We start from the raw sequence: 18,418 nt of genomic DNA on the forward strand, positions 1-18,418 counted from the left end.
GAGATAGGTAATAAGACAACGTAACTGGGTTTTTTATTTACATTTTTATTTATTTATTTAAAGTATTAGATCAGGGATGGTTCTTCAAGTGATTGCTTCCTTCTTGCCCCCAGTGAAGGTAGTCAGAACTTAGTGCTCCAGCTCTGCTACAGCACTGCTAACCTTAGTAGTACAACTTTTCTTAGTAGTCTGAATTCTAGTTAGTTGCCTGGCTCGGGGCATGCCCCGTGCCCAAGGCTTCAAGTCGTGCGACTCCTGTCGCAGTTCTATGCCCAGGAGCGATCCTAACACTCAGTGTCTTCGCTGTCTGGGCGAGACTCACGTAAGTGAGCGGAGTAAAATCTGCAGGTCGTTCAAACCATGAACGAAACGCGAATGAGCTATCCGTCTCCGGGCCTTACTAATGGAGTCGGTATTGGCCCCGGCACCGGCACGCTGACCCGATCCAGCGCCGGGCGCATCGTTGGTGCGCAGCGACACCCCACCAACTAGTCGGCACCGCTCCCCCGCTAAGAAGCAAGGGAAGACTCAGCGGTGCCGAGAAAAGGACAGGGGTGAGGCCGCACCCGAGTTGGGCAGCCCACGATCCCCCTGGGGACCCAGACCTCCGACTTGTGCTGAGCGGAGTAGTTCAGTCCTGTCCGCGCGTGCCTTTCCTGTGGTGAGGATACCGTTGACACTGGAGGCAGCGCGTGATATCCTCGCCCTTCCGGTGCCAAATGGGATGGGCCCTCACTCCAGAGGGAAGCCACCGCTGGGAGCTCATTGACCCTCCCCGGTTCGGCATAGCCCCCACTCCGAGGATGAGATGCCTGCCTGTTCTGCGAGGCCATCTCGTAGCCTGCGTCAGATGCCCACTCTGTCGTCTGACTCGCCTGAGAGGGAGTCCAGAGGGTCCTCCGCTACCAGGAGGGGTCGCAGGCACCGAGGCAGGAGGCGTTGACGCTCCTCTTCCTACAGGATTTATAGGAGCAGGTCCCGACGCCATTGGCACTGACGCTCAGACTCGAGTGATCGCTCCGACAGGCGTAGTTCACGAAGCACACCTCGGCCCTCACCAGCACCTAGCTGTCATAGCCATGGTCACCATGGTGAGTCTGGAAGCAGTACCTCATACAGGTCTTCCTCGTCGAGATCTAAATCTCGAGGCCAGCACTGACGCGGCCGTGGACGCTACCGTCGCTTGTTCGGCACCTTGTGCTCTTCAGCGACATCAGCCTCGGCACCCAGCCGCCCATCCCCGGGCTGCGCCGCCCTGCACGATCAAGCGGCTCCGCTAGGTCCCCAAGTGGGGCACTGGCAAGGAGCACCCTGGCAAGGGCAGTGGTATCAGTGGTCGCCTTGGCCCCAACTGCCGGCACCGGTGAGACCTCTTTCGGTGGCCGGTGCATCGCAGGTGCATTCGACGTCCCCGCCTCGGCACCGGGAGAAGTCACCCAGCACCGAGGCAGCGGCACCGTATCTGGGCTCAGACTTGGGGGGGGGGGTCAAACCACCGGCACCGCCTGATGCTTTGGGGGCAGATCCGGTCCTGTCACCGGTACCGGAAGACTCTATTGCGGTGCCACTACCCGCCTCACACGAGGATTTTAAAGCTCACCAGGAGTTCCTTAGGCGGGTTGCCTCGAATCTCCAGCTCCAGGCTGAGGAGATGGAGGAGCCGTTGGACACTTTGTTCAATGTCTTGTCCTCCTCGGCACCGGGCCATGTGGCCCTTCCTCTCCACCAAGGGGTGGCCAATAGCTCGACTTCGCTTTGGCAAGCCCCGGCGTCCTTGGCACCTATTTCTAAAAAGGCGGAGAGAAAATACTTTGTGCCAGCAAGAGGGCAGGAATATTTGTACTTTCACCCTGCCCTGAACTCTCTGGTGGTGGAGTCGGTAAACCACCGAGAGAGGAATGGCCAACCCGCGCCCACTCCCAAGGATAAAGACGCCAAGAGATTGGATACCTTTGGCAGGAAGGTTTATTAATCGGCAAGGTTCAAGCTCAGGGTGGCAAATCACCAAGCCCTCCTGAGCAGATATGATTTTAACTTGTGGGGGTCTCTGCCAAAATTCGAACCTCTTCTTCGGGAAAAGGATAAGGAGGAGTTCAGAGCTTTGGTCGACGAAGGCGCGGCAGCGGCGAAAGCGACCCTCCAAGTGGCTTCGGACGCGGCAGATACAGCAGCCCGTTCAATGGCCTCCACTGTTGCCATGCGCAGGGTGTCGTGGCTCTCGCTGTCAGGGCTGTTTGCGGAGTCCCAGTCCTCATGCAGGACTTGCCTTTCGACGGGAAGGCCCTGTTTGGGGATCAGACACACACCCGTCTACACGGGATGAAGGACTCCCACACCACCCTGCATACCCTGGGCCTATATGTCCGACCGACTAAGGACAAACCCAGGCCACAGACTTCGGTTCCTCCGGCTAGAGGCAGATATGAGCCCCCGCCTAAAAGACCAAGGGAGCGGAGACGCAGGTCCCAGCGTCAATCCCGCTCAGCCCCTCGACCTGGGCCCACCAAGGGCAAGAGGCAGGGGAAGAGGCGCTTTTGACTCTTTTTGTGGGGGGCCACCGGGCCTGTTGCCAGGGAAGCCCCCCAGTTAATAAAGTTTGTGTTCTGTAACCGTTTATCTGCCTTCCGAGTGCAATGGTCCCGTATAACGTCGGACCAATGGGTCCTCAGCACCATTTCCACGGGCTACATGTTGCAGTTCGCTTCGCGCCCCCCCCCCCCACCTCCACCACCCCCTGCCCCCAGAGGTTCCTGGGGATCCGGAGCACGTACTCCTGCTAGACCAGGAGGTGACATGCCTTCTCACCCTGGGCGCGGTGGAGAAAGTACCTCGGGAATTCCGGGGTAGGGGCTTTTACTCCTGCTATTTCCTGATCCCGAAGGCAAAGGGCGGGCTCAGGCCCATCCTCGACCTGCAGAACCTCAACCAGTTTATGGTCCATTACAAATTCTGCATGGTGTCCCTGGCCTCTATTATTCCATCCCTAGACCTGGGGGATTGGTTCACAGCCCTGGACCTCCAGGATGCATATTTTCAAACCAGGACAAGTCCACGTTAGTGCCGGTTCAGCACATACACTTCATAGGAGCACTGTTAGACTCGGTGGTGGCCACGGCCTCTCTCCCCCAGGACAGGTTCGAGACGCTCACAAGTCTCATAGCCTCAGTCACGGCCTTCCCCATGATGACGGCAAGAGTGTGTCTTCAAATCTTAGGCCACATGGCAGCATGCACCTCTGTGGTGCGACATGCCAGGCTCAGAATGAGACCCCTCCAACTCTGGTTGGTCTCCCAATATTCCCAAGCCAGGGATGGCCTGGACAAGGTTGTCATGTTACCTCCCAATGTAGTGGCCGACCTGCAATGGTGGTCCCTCCCGGCCAACATGTTACAAGGGATCCCATTCCGAGAGACCCCTCCCTCACTAGATCTGGTGTCGGACGCCTCGGACCTGGGGTGGGGAGCCCATGTGGGGAGCTTCCAAACCCAGGGCAGATAGTCAACCTCGGAATTGTCCCTGCACATAAACGTCAGGGAGCTCAGGGCGGTGCGCCTGGCGTGCATAGCCTTCAGCCTACACCTGGGGGGAAGATGGTCAGAGTCCTTACGGACTACACGGCCGCGATGTATTACATCAACAGGCAAGGGGGCACGCGCTTCTCGGCCTTGTGCCAGGTAGCCCTGGACCTATGGGAATTCTGCATAGCCCACGATATCTCTGAGGGCTTTTTACCTACCCGGCACGCGCAATATGCGAGCCGATCGCCTCAGCAGGGTCTTCTCCCACCAGTACGAGTGATCACTCCACTGGGAGGTTGCCCGGCAACTCTTCCGAGAGTGGGGAGCTACCGCCCAGAATCGTATCTGCACCTAGTTCTGCTCCAGGGCAGGGGCGGAAAAGGGGGCGATCTCGGACGCATTCCTCCTCCGGTGGTCCAGCCAGCTGTTCTATGCCTTTCCACCGTTTCCACTGATAGGCAAGGTCCTGCAGAAGGTAAAGGCAGACAGGTCGAGGGTCATACTCATAGCCCCGGATTGGGCCCGCCAGTATTGGTACGGGACCCTCCTGCAACTGTTAGCGCCCCCCCTGTGGAGGCTGCCGCTTCGCCCGGATCTCCTCTCCCAGGAGAGGGGATGCCTTCTCCATCCCAGCCTAGCCGCGCTTTACTTGACATCGTGGCTGCTCCATGGAACGAGGAGGAGGGAAGGTGTTCGCAGGATGTCCGGCGAATTCTGCTGGAGAGCAGAAAGCCGTCTACTCGACGGACCTACCTGGCCAAATGGTTTAGGTTTTCTAGGTGGGCAGGGGAGCGGGGCGCTTCCCCGTCATCCGCATCCCTCCAACTTATTCTAGATTATCTCCTGTCCCTTCGGATCCAAGGCCTAGCTCCGGCCTCTGTCACGGTACATTTAGCGGCCATTTCAGCCTTTCACCCTCTGATGCAGGGTCACTCGTTTTTTTCCCCATGAGATGACCTCCCACTTTTTGAAGGGGCTGGACTGTACGTTCCCGTACACCAGGGCCCTGGTCCCGCAATGGGATCTGAACCTAGTGCTATCTCGCCTCATGGGCCCTCCCTTTGAGCCCCTGGCCACCTGTTCTTGGTCCCACCTGTCCTGGAAAGTGGCTTTCTTGGTGGCTATCACCTCAGCCCGTCGGGTCTCAGAGCTTAGGGCCTTGACCTCGGAACCCCCATATACGGTCTTCCATAAGGATAAGGTCCAGCTTCGCCCGCACCTGGCATTTCTCCCCAAGGTGGTCTCCGCCTTCCATATGGAACAGGACATTTTCCTACCGTTACTCTGTCCTAAGCCCCATTCATCCAATGAGGAATGTCGTCTACACACGCTAGATGCACGTAGGGCGCTGGCCTTTTACCTGGACCGGACCAGGCTGTTCAGGAAATTCTCGCAACTGTTCGTTGCATCGGCTGAGGGTATGAGAGGGCAACCGGTCTCCACCCAGCGCCTTTCCCTCTGGACCACCTTGTGCATACGCACGTGTTATGACTTGGCAGGGCTTCCCCCGCCACCTATCGTAAAGGCCCATTCCACGAGAGCGCAGGCCGCGTCGGCCACCTATGTAGCCCACGTCCCTATCCAGGACATATGTAGGGCTGCCACATGGTCCTCGGTCCACACCTTTTCCTCACACTATACAATTGTCTCCCAAGCATGGGATGACGCCGGGTTTGGTAGGGCGGTACTCCGTCCCGATAACCTTTAAACTCCTACCCACCTCCATCAGATATAGCTTGGAGTCACCTACTGTGGAATACACAGGAGCAATCACTAGAAGAAGAAAGGACAGTTACCTGTTCCGTAACTAGCGTTCTTTGAGAGGTGTTGCTCCTGTCTATTTCACACCCCGCCCTCCTTCCCCTCTGTCGGAGTTGTCTGGCAAGAAGGAACTGAGGGTGGGGGGAGTGTGCAGCTCCCCTTATAGCGCGATATAGAGGCGCCACTCCAGGGGTCGCAGCGGTGCTCCTCCACTACGGGTACTGCTAAGGGAAAAACTTCCGGCACCGGTGCACGTGGCGAGCACGCACACCTACTGTGGAATAGACAGGAACAACGCATCTCGAAGAATGCCAGTTACGGAACAGGTAACTGTCCTTTTCTCAAACTTTTGTACTGGTGACCCCTTTCACACAGCAAGCCTCTTGAGTGTGACCTCCCCCCCCCCAATAAATTAAAAACACTTTTTTATATATTTTACACCATTATAAACGCTGGAGGCAAAGCGGGGTTTGGGGTGGAGGCTGACAGCTCGCGACCCCCCCCCATGTAATAACCTCGTGACCTCTTGAGGGGTCCCGACCCCCAGTTTGAGAATCCCTGTATTCGATGTAGTGTAAGTGTCCTTCCTGAATGATTAGATTTGTACATGTTCAGGGAAATAGGCTGTAGAAAATACTGTGGAAGGACTGAGCCCATCTTCAAAATTATTACTACTACTAATTTATTTCTTACACAGTAATACCCAGAAGCCTAATTAGAATTGGGCCCTATTGTGTTAAGAACAGTACAAGCGTATTTTGACAATCACTGCTTTTAACAGTTTACCCTCTCTGTGGTCATGGGTCAGAGAAAAAATAATATGGGTCCATCCCATCACTCTTTGGTTTGTAGCATGAAAGCATATTTAAGAGTAGGTTAGATAAATGTCTATCAGGGATGGTCTAGACAGTATTTGGTCCTGCCATGAGGGCAGGGGACTGGACTTGATGACCTCTCGAGGTCCCTTCCAGTCCTAGAATCTACGAAAGAAGTGAATAATCAGTTTGAAGCCTTCTGTAAGAGTGACATGGAAATTCTTAGAATTGGACTACAAAATTACTCCAACAGTAACTTTTAATATAAAATATTCCAGGGGAGAATATAATTAGAATTCCAGTTAACTGTGATCAGCTCATGTTCATATAAAAAGCTGTTGTAAACTTGTGTGTGACTGATGAAAATGGTCACTGAATCTGTACTGGTGAAGAATGAAGCATTTTATGTTCAGTTATACTCTGATAATGCGCTTGAACAAATGCAAGGTTTTGACACAGTACCTTAGAAACATTTTGTTTTTTCTCCCACGTTTTTTTTTTCTTATGCTATAGGTATTTTCAGGGAGTTTGGTGGTGCAAGGTGTGTACACAATATAGTGAAGTATCCACAGTGCCGACAGCATGCACTGATGATTATCCAGCAATTGGTGTTATCACCTAGTGGGGATGATGATATGGGCACTTTATTAGGGCTGATGCACTCAGCTCCACCTACAGAACTACAACTGAAGACAGATATATTACGGGTAAGTGCAATAAAACTTAATACTTTCCACTCCTAAACTACTTATGAAATTCTAATTTAAAAAATTTAAAATATACACTGTAGAACTACTTTTATTTTATGTATGATGGTATTCAGATATTGAAAACAATTCAGTGACTTTAGAATTAAAATCATATACAAATCAGATCTCAAATTTTTAAACACAACTGGCAAAAAAGAGTACCAGTATATATTACATGTATTATTAGGTGTAATAATTACTGATGGAAGGGAAATGAAGTTCTAAAAGTAGTCTCTTTCCACCTGGCTTTACGAAATTATTTAGGTACAATTAAAAAAACAACATAACACACACACACAAACTGAAGCATATTTTTAGTGCCATTGTTGAATTTTTCCTTAGCAAAATCTCATTTTTTTGTAAACATCGCCAGAGTTATTAATAAATGAATAATTTATAACTAGATCTGGGCCAAAACCAGATCACGGAGAACAACCCCCCAGATTTTGAGCTGGAGGCTTGTTTCATTCCTCTAATTTTAGCCTGATTTGTGTTGGATTCTAAATTAGAAAGGGTTTAATTTCCAGTTCAAATGTAGCTGAAATCTCATAAGAATAGATGCACCTGTGAGGTTTCAGTTAGAGGGGGCCCTCATTTAATCCAAACAGTTCACAAGATTTCATTGCCAGTCCTGATACATCCCTGAGACTCAACTTCTAATTTAAACCTGATATGGATCTGAACACTGTTTACCACAAGCCCTGACCATGGTGAAAATGTGTCCAATAAGTATAAGAAAATATGGAGAATTCATCTTTCACTACTAGTTTTACATACAATACTCCTTAGATTTTTGCAAGCTCATTAGGTGAGGTGTATATTAATGTAGCCTTAAAAATGTTAAGGTCTCTTATATAGAGATTAGGTAATGTGTAGTCATCTTAGAGTTGTAGAAGACTAAACAGAGAAAAGTGGTGAAATTGTGTATAATGTTTATATCACTCAGTTAGACTTTCTACAGTCCAGGGTGATGATTTACATGTTTTGGTATGTAACACATGAAAACATGACCTTTGAAAACATGTTTCTTCGAGAGAGCTTGAATGGTGTCACATTAAGGCTTTGAGTTTCATTGATTTTTCACTTGAATACAAATACCATACTATCAAATTGCAAGTTTCAATGAATCAACTACAGAAGCAGTTATTTACCTATTAAGAAAATACTGATACATCAGGAACAGACTGATAATGAACTCTTACTGTTACTGGTAATAATTCAGATTATCTGAGAAGCAAAGGGATAGTCTCTCCCCTATAGTCTCTCTCTCAGAATCTGAAAATTACTTTGTTAAAGAGGCTGCTCAAAGGAGCCCTAAGTCAACAGTGTAATCCTGTTGCAAAAAAAGCGAATATCATTCTGGTATGTATTAGCAGGGAGTGTTGAAAGCAAGACACGAGATGTAATTCTTCCACTCCCTTCTGGGCTGATAAGGCCTCAACTGGAGTATTGTGTCCAGTTCTGGGCACCACATTTCAGGAAACGTGGATAAATTGGAGAAAGTCCAGAGGAGAGCAACAAAAACGATTTAAGGTCTATAAAGCAAGACCTATAAGGAAAGATTGGTGGGGGGGAAATGGTTTGTTTAGTCTGGAGAAGAGAAAACTGAGGTGGGACATAACAGTTTTCAAATACATAAAAGGTTGTTACAAGATGGAGGGTGAAAATTGTTGTTCTTAACCTTTGAAGATAGGACAAGAAGCAATGGGCTAAAATTGCAGCAACGGAGGTTTAGGTTGGACTACTGTCAGGGTAGTTAAGCAGTGGAACAAATTGCCTGTGTAGATTGTGGAATCTCCATCATTGGAAGTTATTAAGAACAGATTAAACCAGGGGTTCTCAAACTTCATTGTGCCGCGACCCCCTTCTGACAACAAAAATTACTACACGATCCCATGAGGGGAGAGCAAAGCTTGAGCCCAAGCCCCGCACCCCTGGAGGGGGAGGGGGGGCAAAGACCAAGGGCTTGAGCCCCAAGTGGGAGGCCTGTAACCTGAGCCCCGCCACCTGGATTGAAGCCCTCGGGGTTGGGCTTCGGCCCCAGGGCTCGGGCTGCAGGGCTCTGGTGCTTTGGGCCCCAGCAAGTCTAATGCTAGCCCTGGCGACCCCATTAAAACAGGTTCGTGACCCACTTTGGGGTCCCAACGCACAGTTTGAGAACCGCTGGATTAGACAAACGCCTGTCAGGAATGGTCTAGTTATTGCGTAGTCCTGCCTTGAGTGCAGGGGACTCGATTAGATGAGCTATTGAGATCCCTTCCAGTCCTACACTTCCGTGATTCATCTCGTAAAGTTCAACTCACCTGAATAGATTTTTTTCATGTTGTGCTAGAATTTGAGAAATTAACAATGTACAAGGATTTGATTAAAATTTTAACCATCTTTTTCTGAAGTCAGATGTTGAATATTAGCCTTGTAGAGAACAACTGAGAACTAGTACACTGAATTCAGACATTTCAATTTTAAAAGGAGCATGTAGAAATGAAAAACTCATAAATTTTCCTCTTGGAGTTAGTCTATTTGAAAGCTCTGACATTAAATGTGTCTTGCTCTGATAATACCAAGCTGGGACAGGTTGCAAGTGCTTTGGAGGATAGGATTAAAATTCAAAATGATCTAGACAAACTGGATAAATGGTCTGAAGTAAATAGGATGAAATTCAACAAGGACAAATGCAAAGTACTCCATTTAGGAAGGAACAATCAGTTGCAAACATACAAAATAGGAAATGACTGCCTAGGAAGGAGTACTGTGGAAAGGGATCTGGGGGTCATAGTGGACCACAAGCTAAATATGAGTCAACAGTGTAATGCTGTTGCAAAAAAAGCAAACCTCATTCTGGGGTGCATTAGCAGGAGTGTTGTAAGCAAGACTTGAGAAGTAATTCTTCAGCTCTACTCTGCACTGATTTCCAATTCTGGGCGCCACATTTCAGGAAAGATGTGGACAAATTGGAGAAAGTCCAGAGAACAGCAACAAAAATGATTAAAGGTCTAGAAAACATGACCTATGAGGGAAGATTGCAAAAATTTGGTTTGGTTAGTCTGGAAAAGAGAAGACTGAGAGGGGACATAACCTTTTTCAAATACAAAGTACATAAAAGGTTGTTACAAGGAGGAGGGAGAAAAATTGTTGTTCTTAACCTCTGAGGATAGGACAAGAAGCAATGGTCTTAAATTGCCGCAAGGGAGGTTTAGGTTGGACGTTAGGAAAAACTTCCTAACTGTCAGGATGGTTAAGCACTGGAATAAATTGTCTAGGGAGGTTGTGGAATCTCCATCATTGGAGATTTTTAAGAGCAGGTTAGACAAACACCTATCAGGAATGGTCTAGATAATATAGTCCTGCCATGAGTGCAGGGGACTGGATTAGATGACCTCTTGAGGTCCCATGATTCTAAGTTTCTATGACAATCAGTTAGCATGTCAAGTAAAAGAAATTCAGCGAAAGACAGAAAACTAGTTAAGTTAGTGAATTATGTTGCAGAACTTAGTTTTGATATTTGTAGGGGTTTTGTAAAGAACATTTTCAATAAGTAATTTATAGACTGACCACGCATAGTTTGCAGTCTTTGGCTCTTACATTAGAACTTGCTTGTGCTAACATTCAGTTTAGCCATCATCTTGTTTTAGCTGATAGGCTGTGGGAATTCTCATTCACAGTGAGAGGCATTAATTTACTGGGTAATTCTCACCCGTAATGATACAACAGAGGCAATTTAGTACTAGAATCCAAGGGCTGGTGTCAGAATCCTACAGTTAGGTTCGACTTTCCTTTTTTTCCTGTTAACTAGTGGGATTTTTTTCCCCTTTCTGTTCTAATTTTTGTCCTTACATACATAATAGCAGAAGTTAGTTTCAGATAGCCCAAGCCATCTGCCCCATTCAGTACTGGTGCTCCACAGGCAGGTCAGGACAGGCTACTATCTGCCATAACATCTTGGTCCAGCCCAGGTGTTGATAGCTTTGTTAGAGGTAGGTAAGCACTTGTCTAACTGTGGGAGTCTTGTACCACTTTGCTATTTCAAGGGGCCACTGTCAAAATGGTTGCCAGATTTCTGGTTCCTCTTGCCTTGGAAATCTCTTCAGCCCCCAGTGCTCCCACAAATTCTGCTCAATAGCTTGAGCCATTTCAATTTCCTTAAATCCACCTGTGGTTGTTCAATACCTCAACTTATTGTCTGATTGTTCTAGTCCACACTTTGCCTGCTGAGCTCTCTTTCTTTATTCGATTTACTCAGACTCACACGATTCCCTGCTATATGAATGCTTAGTCAGCACCGTTCCCAATGACTTTGAGGAGTCTGACCCACCTTCAGTGACTTGCAAGCACAAAGCGAAGGTTAAGGATGTGGAGTTGGGATTACAGTTTTGGTTAAAACTTTCATGTAGTCTCCTAAAGTTCTCATGTTTGGATGACATTGGCAGATTATTTAGTGAGAATAATGTGGTTCCCTTTATAGAAAGCCAAGCCTCCTGATATCCAGTAGGAAGATGAAAAATCTGCTACTTTTTTGTAGTTACTTTTAAAACAGAGGTTAAAAAGTGTATAGTTTTCCAACCTGTGAATCCTTAAATAAAATCTTACTCTGGTTTTTCTCTGACAAGGTCCATAAGTAGAGAATACCATAATCATTATAAAAGTCAAAAAGATTGAAGCTGAGAAGCTCATTTCTGTCCCCAGAGAATATGATTCCATTTCTAAGTGATTTCAACATAAACCATCCTGTCTGAGCATGTAACTGTTCTTAAAGGATCCTGTTGGCAAGCATGTTAGCAATGTTTCTAAAAGGGACCTTGAACCTGATTTTATGATCTGAACGGTGTCAGCGATGAATGAGTTCTCTGACCGGCACTGGGTCAGATTTCCTTCCACTCTTGAAACAAAGTCAAGGGACTAAATGAGTGAACAAAAACCTTAATGTGGCTGGACCCTAAAAGCTATCTATGTAAAAATTACACCACTTTAGTCAACCATCCTGCTTCCTGTGAGTATTCAGAATTATGTCTGCTCACTTAAGTTTCAGAAATAAGATTTTAAACACTTTTTACCTTTGTTTTTTAGCTTTGGGAGAAGGAGTTGGATTCTATGTTTAGAGGCTTCCAAAGTGTCCAGAAACCCTTTGACTGCTTCATTGTTTGGAGCATTGTACCTCTTCGTGTCATACAAATCTCTCTTTTAATTTCTGTACAATAGCTTAAACTGGGACCCAATCTGAAGCCATCTCAGAGTTTAGGTAGCTGCTTTGGAAGCTCTTGACTTCTTTATGAAGCAAGGCATCCTCATGACTTGCTATCATGTGTGTCATTTCAATTATACCAATTTATAAAGACTTAAACCTCAAATCAGAGTTTATTCCTGAATGGGGCATTCTGTAGTTCTGCAAACAATAATGCAAACTCCTTTTCAGCTCCAAGGTGACACTTATACTTTCTGTCAGTCGCATACTCTTTTCTAATTGCCACCACTTCGCCAGGTGGGAAAGTGAGTTGTAAGTTATTTCCGCGTAAAGCTTAACTTCCAGTTTCATCATGACAGAGTAATTCTTTGTTCATCCTCTCCTTTTAATTCCAAAAACTAATACTTGTTTTACTGTAGTCAAAATCTTCATACTCTCCACAATGTGCTCATAATTAAAAAATAAAATAAAATCATCCTTCACCACTTAAACCTCATAGTAGCCACAACGTACTACATTCATAGAGCAACATAGTTTTACAAAATGGTCTTTTCATCTTCTATGGTGGCCTTTTTAAAAGGGAAATAAAATCTTTAAAGACACTATTTGATGAAAAGTCACACTAGTAAGGAAGCTTAAATTTTCTTCAGCAAGCCTAATAGAATATCTCAGCACTTACTCAACCAAACTCACTGTTACCTCATAAGTAGAGAAAAATCAAGCCACCTTCTTCGAGTGATTGTCCACGTGGATTCCGCTCTTGGTGCACATGCGCCCTATGGATGTGAGATTGGATTTTTTTAGCCAGCAGTGTCCATTGCCTCTACACCTGTGCCCTAGATACTCTCACGGCCCCTATGTGAGGGCTCAAAGGGTTGGGTGGGCCCAACAGTCCCTCAATTCCTTTTTAACACCAGTTGCAATACAATGGGTAAGGGCAATGATATGGTTATACAGTTGACAGCACTCAGTCATCAACTTTATGCATAAGATTTCAATGGGAGCCACATGGGGAACTCTAAGGTAAAAATATCTAGATCTCACTGTTACGGACCATCACTTGACAAGTCATAGCCTGATCTTTTATTAAAGTACAAATGCAGAGTTTGGCAACCATTTAGTTTGTTTTTATTTGTAGATATATAAATTACAATGCTTTAAGATGAAAGGTTGTGTTTTGTCTTTCTGTCTCTACATACCAATGCCTTATTCTTTATATACCTAATCTTATGGTTAAGGCACTGGACTGGTATTCTTGGTTCAATTGCTGACTCTGTCTCAGGCTTCTGGTGTGATCTTGGCCCTTAGTTTCCCACCTGTAAAAGAGAGAGAATGCTTGATTTCTTTTATTCTTTGTCTACCTTGTCTATTTAGTTGGTAAACTCTTTGGAGCAGGGACTTTATATTGTATTTGTCTGTGTGGTGTGTAAAATGCCAATGTCTTTTGTGGCCTTTAGACAGTACCATAATACAAATAAATAATTGTGCTAGCATATCAGACAAGAAATTTTTATGCTGTGCTATAAGGTATTAATAAAATGCTTTTTTCTTTTTTCACTCTCCATAGGCCCTGCTCTCAGTACTAAGAGAGAGTCATCGCACAAGAACTGTTTTTAGAAAAGTTGGTGGATTTGTGTATGTCACATCTTTACTTGTTGCTATGGAAAGATCCTTGTGCTCTCCACCTAAGAATGGCTGGGAGAAAGTAAACCAGAATCAAGTGTTTGAACTGCTTCACACTGTGTTCTGCACATTGACTGCAGCAATGCGCTATGAGCCAGCCAACTCGCATTTCTTCAAAACAGAGATCCAGTATGAAAAGCTGGCAGATGCTGTTCGATTGCTTGGCTGCTTCTCAGACTCAAGAAAAATAAGCCCCTTGAATGTCTTCCCCTCAAATACACAACCATTTCAAAGACTACTGGAGGATGACCTAATCTCCATGGACTCTGTGGCACCCACACTAAGGCATTGCAGTAAACTCTTTATTTATCTCTACAAAGTAGCCACAGATTCTTTTGACAGGTATGATCTGTTTTCCCTAAAAAATGACTGGTTTTAGAAATGTGGTGTTTGCAGGATTTGATGTTTCCACCTTTTTCTTCATCCACAAAGTGGAGCAAGATATTTTCCTCTACTCAAATGTAAACCTCTCGTATTGCTATTTTCAAGAATGGGCAACATGACCTTTAATGTTGAATGTCTTAGGTCATGACACCAAGCAACAGAGACACATTTAGTTTAAGACCATTTGATGGGTTAAAACTGTCAACAAGTAGTCTGCTTCTCCAGTATTTTTATTATCCATAAGTACTTGATCTTTGTCCATAATATCATAAAATTAGAAATATGCTACTTTGCAGTACACACCAACTTCTGATTGCCATAAAAATGGGATACACTAAAAACAAGTTATTTGATCGTTCGTTATATGACAAATTTATTTTAGACAGTAGAGATGCCATCCTTGAAATTGCCATTTAGCTTTTTAAAATTTATTTAGCATTAGAGACAATGGAGGCTGCTAACTACTTGAGATTTTAAAATCATATATAGTAAATATACCTCTTAATGGTCCCCTACAAAATAACTCTTATTTTTGAAGGTAGTTCTCACTTGTAACTTTTTTTTAAAGAAACTAATAGTGCAGCGATGATTTAAGCTTCATTGCTTAAATCGCAAAGCGGCTGTTCCATGTCCACGTGCTATATATCGGGCAAGATTTTCAAAAATAGATGTCTTGCGTTAGGTTCCTAGTAATATTTAAGAAGCTAAATAAGAGACCTAATAAAAATGCTGAGCATTTGGCAGCTTCTGATGAAGTCAGTGAGGAGCTGCAGAGTGCTCAGGTTTTCTTAACTCAGAGCACTTCTTCAGGTGTCTAAATATGGATTTAAGAGCATAACTTCAAGCTCTCGTTTTTGAAAATTTTGCCTACTGCCTTTAATGTTGTAAGAGAGCAAATCTGTATCCCTTCATCTTGAAAGAAATTAGCATAAAAAATCCTAGTTACTTTGTATTAAAATCGCTTTGAAATATTTGATTGAAACATTTTTGAATTAACCAATTGGTGATGTATACAATACATGCTGTAACATTGGCTAGTTGTGGAATCTGATGAATTAAGGATGGGTAACTAAATCTCTAGTGTCATTGCAAATGCATTCCTTTCTAATTTCCTTTTATTTTCCATTCTTCTTTAATCAACACTTTTTCTTCCTTTCTTAAACCATCTGATGGTCATGTTTTTGCAGAGTTTATTCTCAGAATATTATTTTAATCCCATCTACTGCAAGTTAATCAAACTTTTTTATTTGCTCAGAAATGACCTATTGTCAATTCCTGCTCTACTTACCCTTGAAGGATGTTTTTATGTGCTGGTTTGATTGTGTAGATTACCATATCTGCTGAGTAATGAGCAAAAAAAATTGTTTGCCCTAATTATTGTGGAGTGGTGCACGTCTGTTTGTTTTACCTGATGCATGTTCCTCAGTAGCATTCTTTGTTGTCCTTGCTGATTCTGTAGGATGGATCCTATAAAGGTTTTTACTGGTTGGTGGTATTGTAAAACTAACAAGCTTCTGGCCTCTCCTTTTCTTTTCTAACTTCTCTATCCCACCCCTGTCTGTTTTGTCTGTAGTCGTGCAGAACAGATCCCTCCTTGCCTGACAAATGAGACTTCTCTCCCCTCTCCTTGGGGTACGCCAGCTTTGTCCAGGAAAAGGTACTGATCCTTTAAGAGAAGTTGATCTCTCTTCTGGTTTCTCTTGTCACTGTTCTTGTTGCTTTTTTTCTTAATCTGCTTTTTGTGGCGGGGTGTGTACTGTCTGTCTTTCTTTGTTCTTTGAGGAAAACAACTTGTCAACTTGTAAAAGAATTAGGTGGCTCGTGGGCTGAAAGGTACTTATTTGTGCATCATGTGACAAATTTACAGTTACGTTTAAAAATTGCTTCTAGTACATAACACTAAATTACGTGGAATCCGAGACAGAAATGGCTAAGTTCTGAAAGCAGTTAATTTGCACCTCTTCAAAACAAATCAAATATTTTTATAAGAAATCATCTAGGAGGTACAGACAGCTCCCAGGGATCAAGTCCAAGAATGCAGTGGTAGATAAATTCATTTAAAAAAAAAAATCCCGAATGAATTTCTCAGAAAAGATATTTTTTACTTTATCAGTAAACTGAGTACTATTATGATATGTCTATTGCCTACAATTACTGCCTAATGAAAATAATAAACCCTTCGGAACATATACTACTGACAACTGTGGAGGCATGTGAATGTTAAATGGCTTGGAAAGTGAGTCCAAAATCTCCCAAATTTCTGAGACTGTAAATTTCTGAAATCCTTTCTCACTGTTTTCTTTTTCTCAGCTAATTCTTTCTTAATACTTTTATTTAAAAAATGAAGTAGATCTGCATTTAAAACCTGTTTTGCAATATTTGCAGTAAAGGAGATTACCACAAAAATACCTTTTTTTCACCTTTCTATGTGAAGTAACAGTCACTCGTTGGTATTCTTCTGGGATTGGTTTGGAAGGGACTTCCTGTCTAATAATCTAGCACCTCTCAGACTGTCATTTCTTTTCTTTTCTGATACTAAGGCTTGGTCTACACTTACCCCCCAAGTCGAAGTAAGGTACGCAAATTCAGCTACGTGAATAACGTAGCTGAATTCGACATACCTTACTTGGAACTTACCGCGGTTCAGACGCGGTCCACACGCGGCAGGCAGGCTCCCCGTCGACTCCGCGGTACTCCTCTCGTTGAGCTGGAGTACCGCAGTCGACGGGGATCACTTCCTGGTTCGATTTATCGCGTCCAGACCAGACGCGATAAAATGAACTCGGAACTTCGCTGCCCAGCCGCCGAACTAGCGCGGCAGTGTAGACCAGCCCTAAGGCATTTAGGAGCAAACTGCGCTGTTATAGAAGAGAGACGTGTTTGCTGCCAAATTCATTTCTCTCTCGCACATGTTGAAAGAAAGAGATTTCCTGTGGAGACCTTCTAGTGTTTTGTCCATAAGATTGACCTATTCCACTACTGATTTGTATTCTCTTCATCTGCATCATTCTATTCTCTTAGGTGTAAATGGCATTACTTGCTCCTATAAGCTGAATTTTTGAAATACACAGATATGCAAAAAGCACAATCTTGCCAGTAGAATGCATTTAGTCTGCCAAACATAGGCTTTTAAGGGCAGCTGACGCCAGAGGATAATGACTAAGAAGGTGCCAGCTTTGTAGCTAGCCCAAAGTATTTAATTTAAAAAAAATATTTTAATCTTTTTAAGTCTTCCCAAACTGAAAATGTGGCAGTCCTTTGGATGTTTAAAAAATAGAAGCATCAAGATAGGATGTTCAACCTATCAGATCATTTAGTTTGGCTATTAACATTGAAGACACTTGTTAAGAGAACTGAATGCATTTTCTATAGATGTTTGATTTGTAAACAAATTGTTCCTTTCCATTGTCATGTATATTCTGTCAAACAAGTTCAAGAAAAGATTCACATAAAGTATTGATATCATCTTGGGTTAATTTACTGAATATACAAAACAATTTATATAAAAACATAGGTACAAATAATTAAACATAAAGGCCAAGTTTCTTAAAAAGTCTATTTTTCGGCATATATGTGCCCAATTTTTCCCAAGCACCTCCCTCCGGTTGACTAGTGGCAGATCACATTTTTTAAATTAAGTTACTTAATTAGGAGCCTAAGTTTAGACTTGTGTTTGTTGAAAATCTCAGCCAAAATGCTCTTCCAAAAGCAGTATTCTCTCTCCACTTTACATTTCCTTTTTCCTGCACTGATTTCCTACTTGCCATAGTCTGTTATTCTGCTATCTAGTTTATATAACTTGTTACATCCTAGGTTAGCAGACTAACAAGCACAGAGTATGGCGTTATATGAACAAAAGAAATTTATTTGCTATCTATTTACAAAAATGTCTAAAAGTTCTGTCTATATACAGTTTTTAAGCTCTCTTAATTATATACACAAACATTCAGTGCACTGATTTTCAGTCTTGTTTACCCAAAAGATGTTGCCACCTAAATATTATTGTTTGTATAAACAGAATACAGATAACTTGTCTAGTCAATGTTTAGTTACGGTACACAGTGGTTTTTATATAGCATAGAAGTACTGTGCTTTCAGCCATCTGTATGATTAGATCATGCATTATTGCTTTAGTGCTAGTTTGATTTCTGGGAATTTCAGAAGTAGGAGAGCTGACTGGACATTATCTGAACTGTCATCTCATTCAAGAGGATGCCAGATCTGTGCAAAGGAACACTTTTTGGCTTGACACCCTGATCAAAAGGCAAATAGAAAAGGGAGTGTACCTTTCATTACAAATATTTTTTATCCATTATCCAACTTAGAAAA

General features: G+C 44.1%; 1 protein-coding gene across 1 annotated transcript in view; it reads left to right on the forward strand.

The window, feature by feature from the left end:
• WDFY3 (WD repeat and FYVE domain containing 3) overlaps positions 1-18,418 on the forward strand; it is a 254,837-nt gene that overhangs the window by 99,421 nt on the left and 136,998 nt on the right. Inside the window, exons 11-12 of the mRNA XM_029913674.1 lie at positions 6,608-6,801; positions 13,590-14,047. Of these exons, the coding sequence (XP_029769534.1) occupies positions 6,608-6,801; positions 13,590-14,047 (652 nt within the window). The remainder of the gene's footprint in view (positions 1-6,607; positions 6,802-13,589; positions 14,048-18,418) is intronic.

This window comes from Terrapene carolina, unplaced genomic scaffold (assembly GCF_002925995.2).
Source record: "Terrapene carolina triunguis isolate 2854851 unplaced genomic scaffold, T_m_triunguis-2.0 Scaffold789, whole genome shotgun sequence".
Taxonomy (NCBI): domain Eukaryota; kingdom Metazoa; phylum Chordata; order Testudines; family Emydidae; genus Terrapene; species Terrapene triunguis.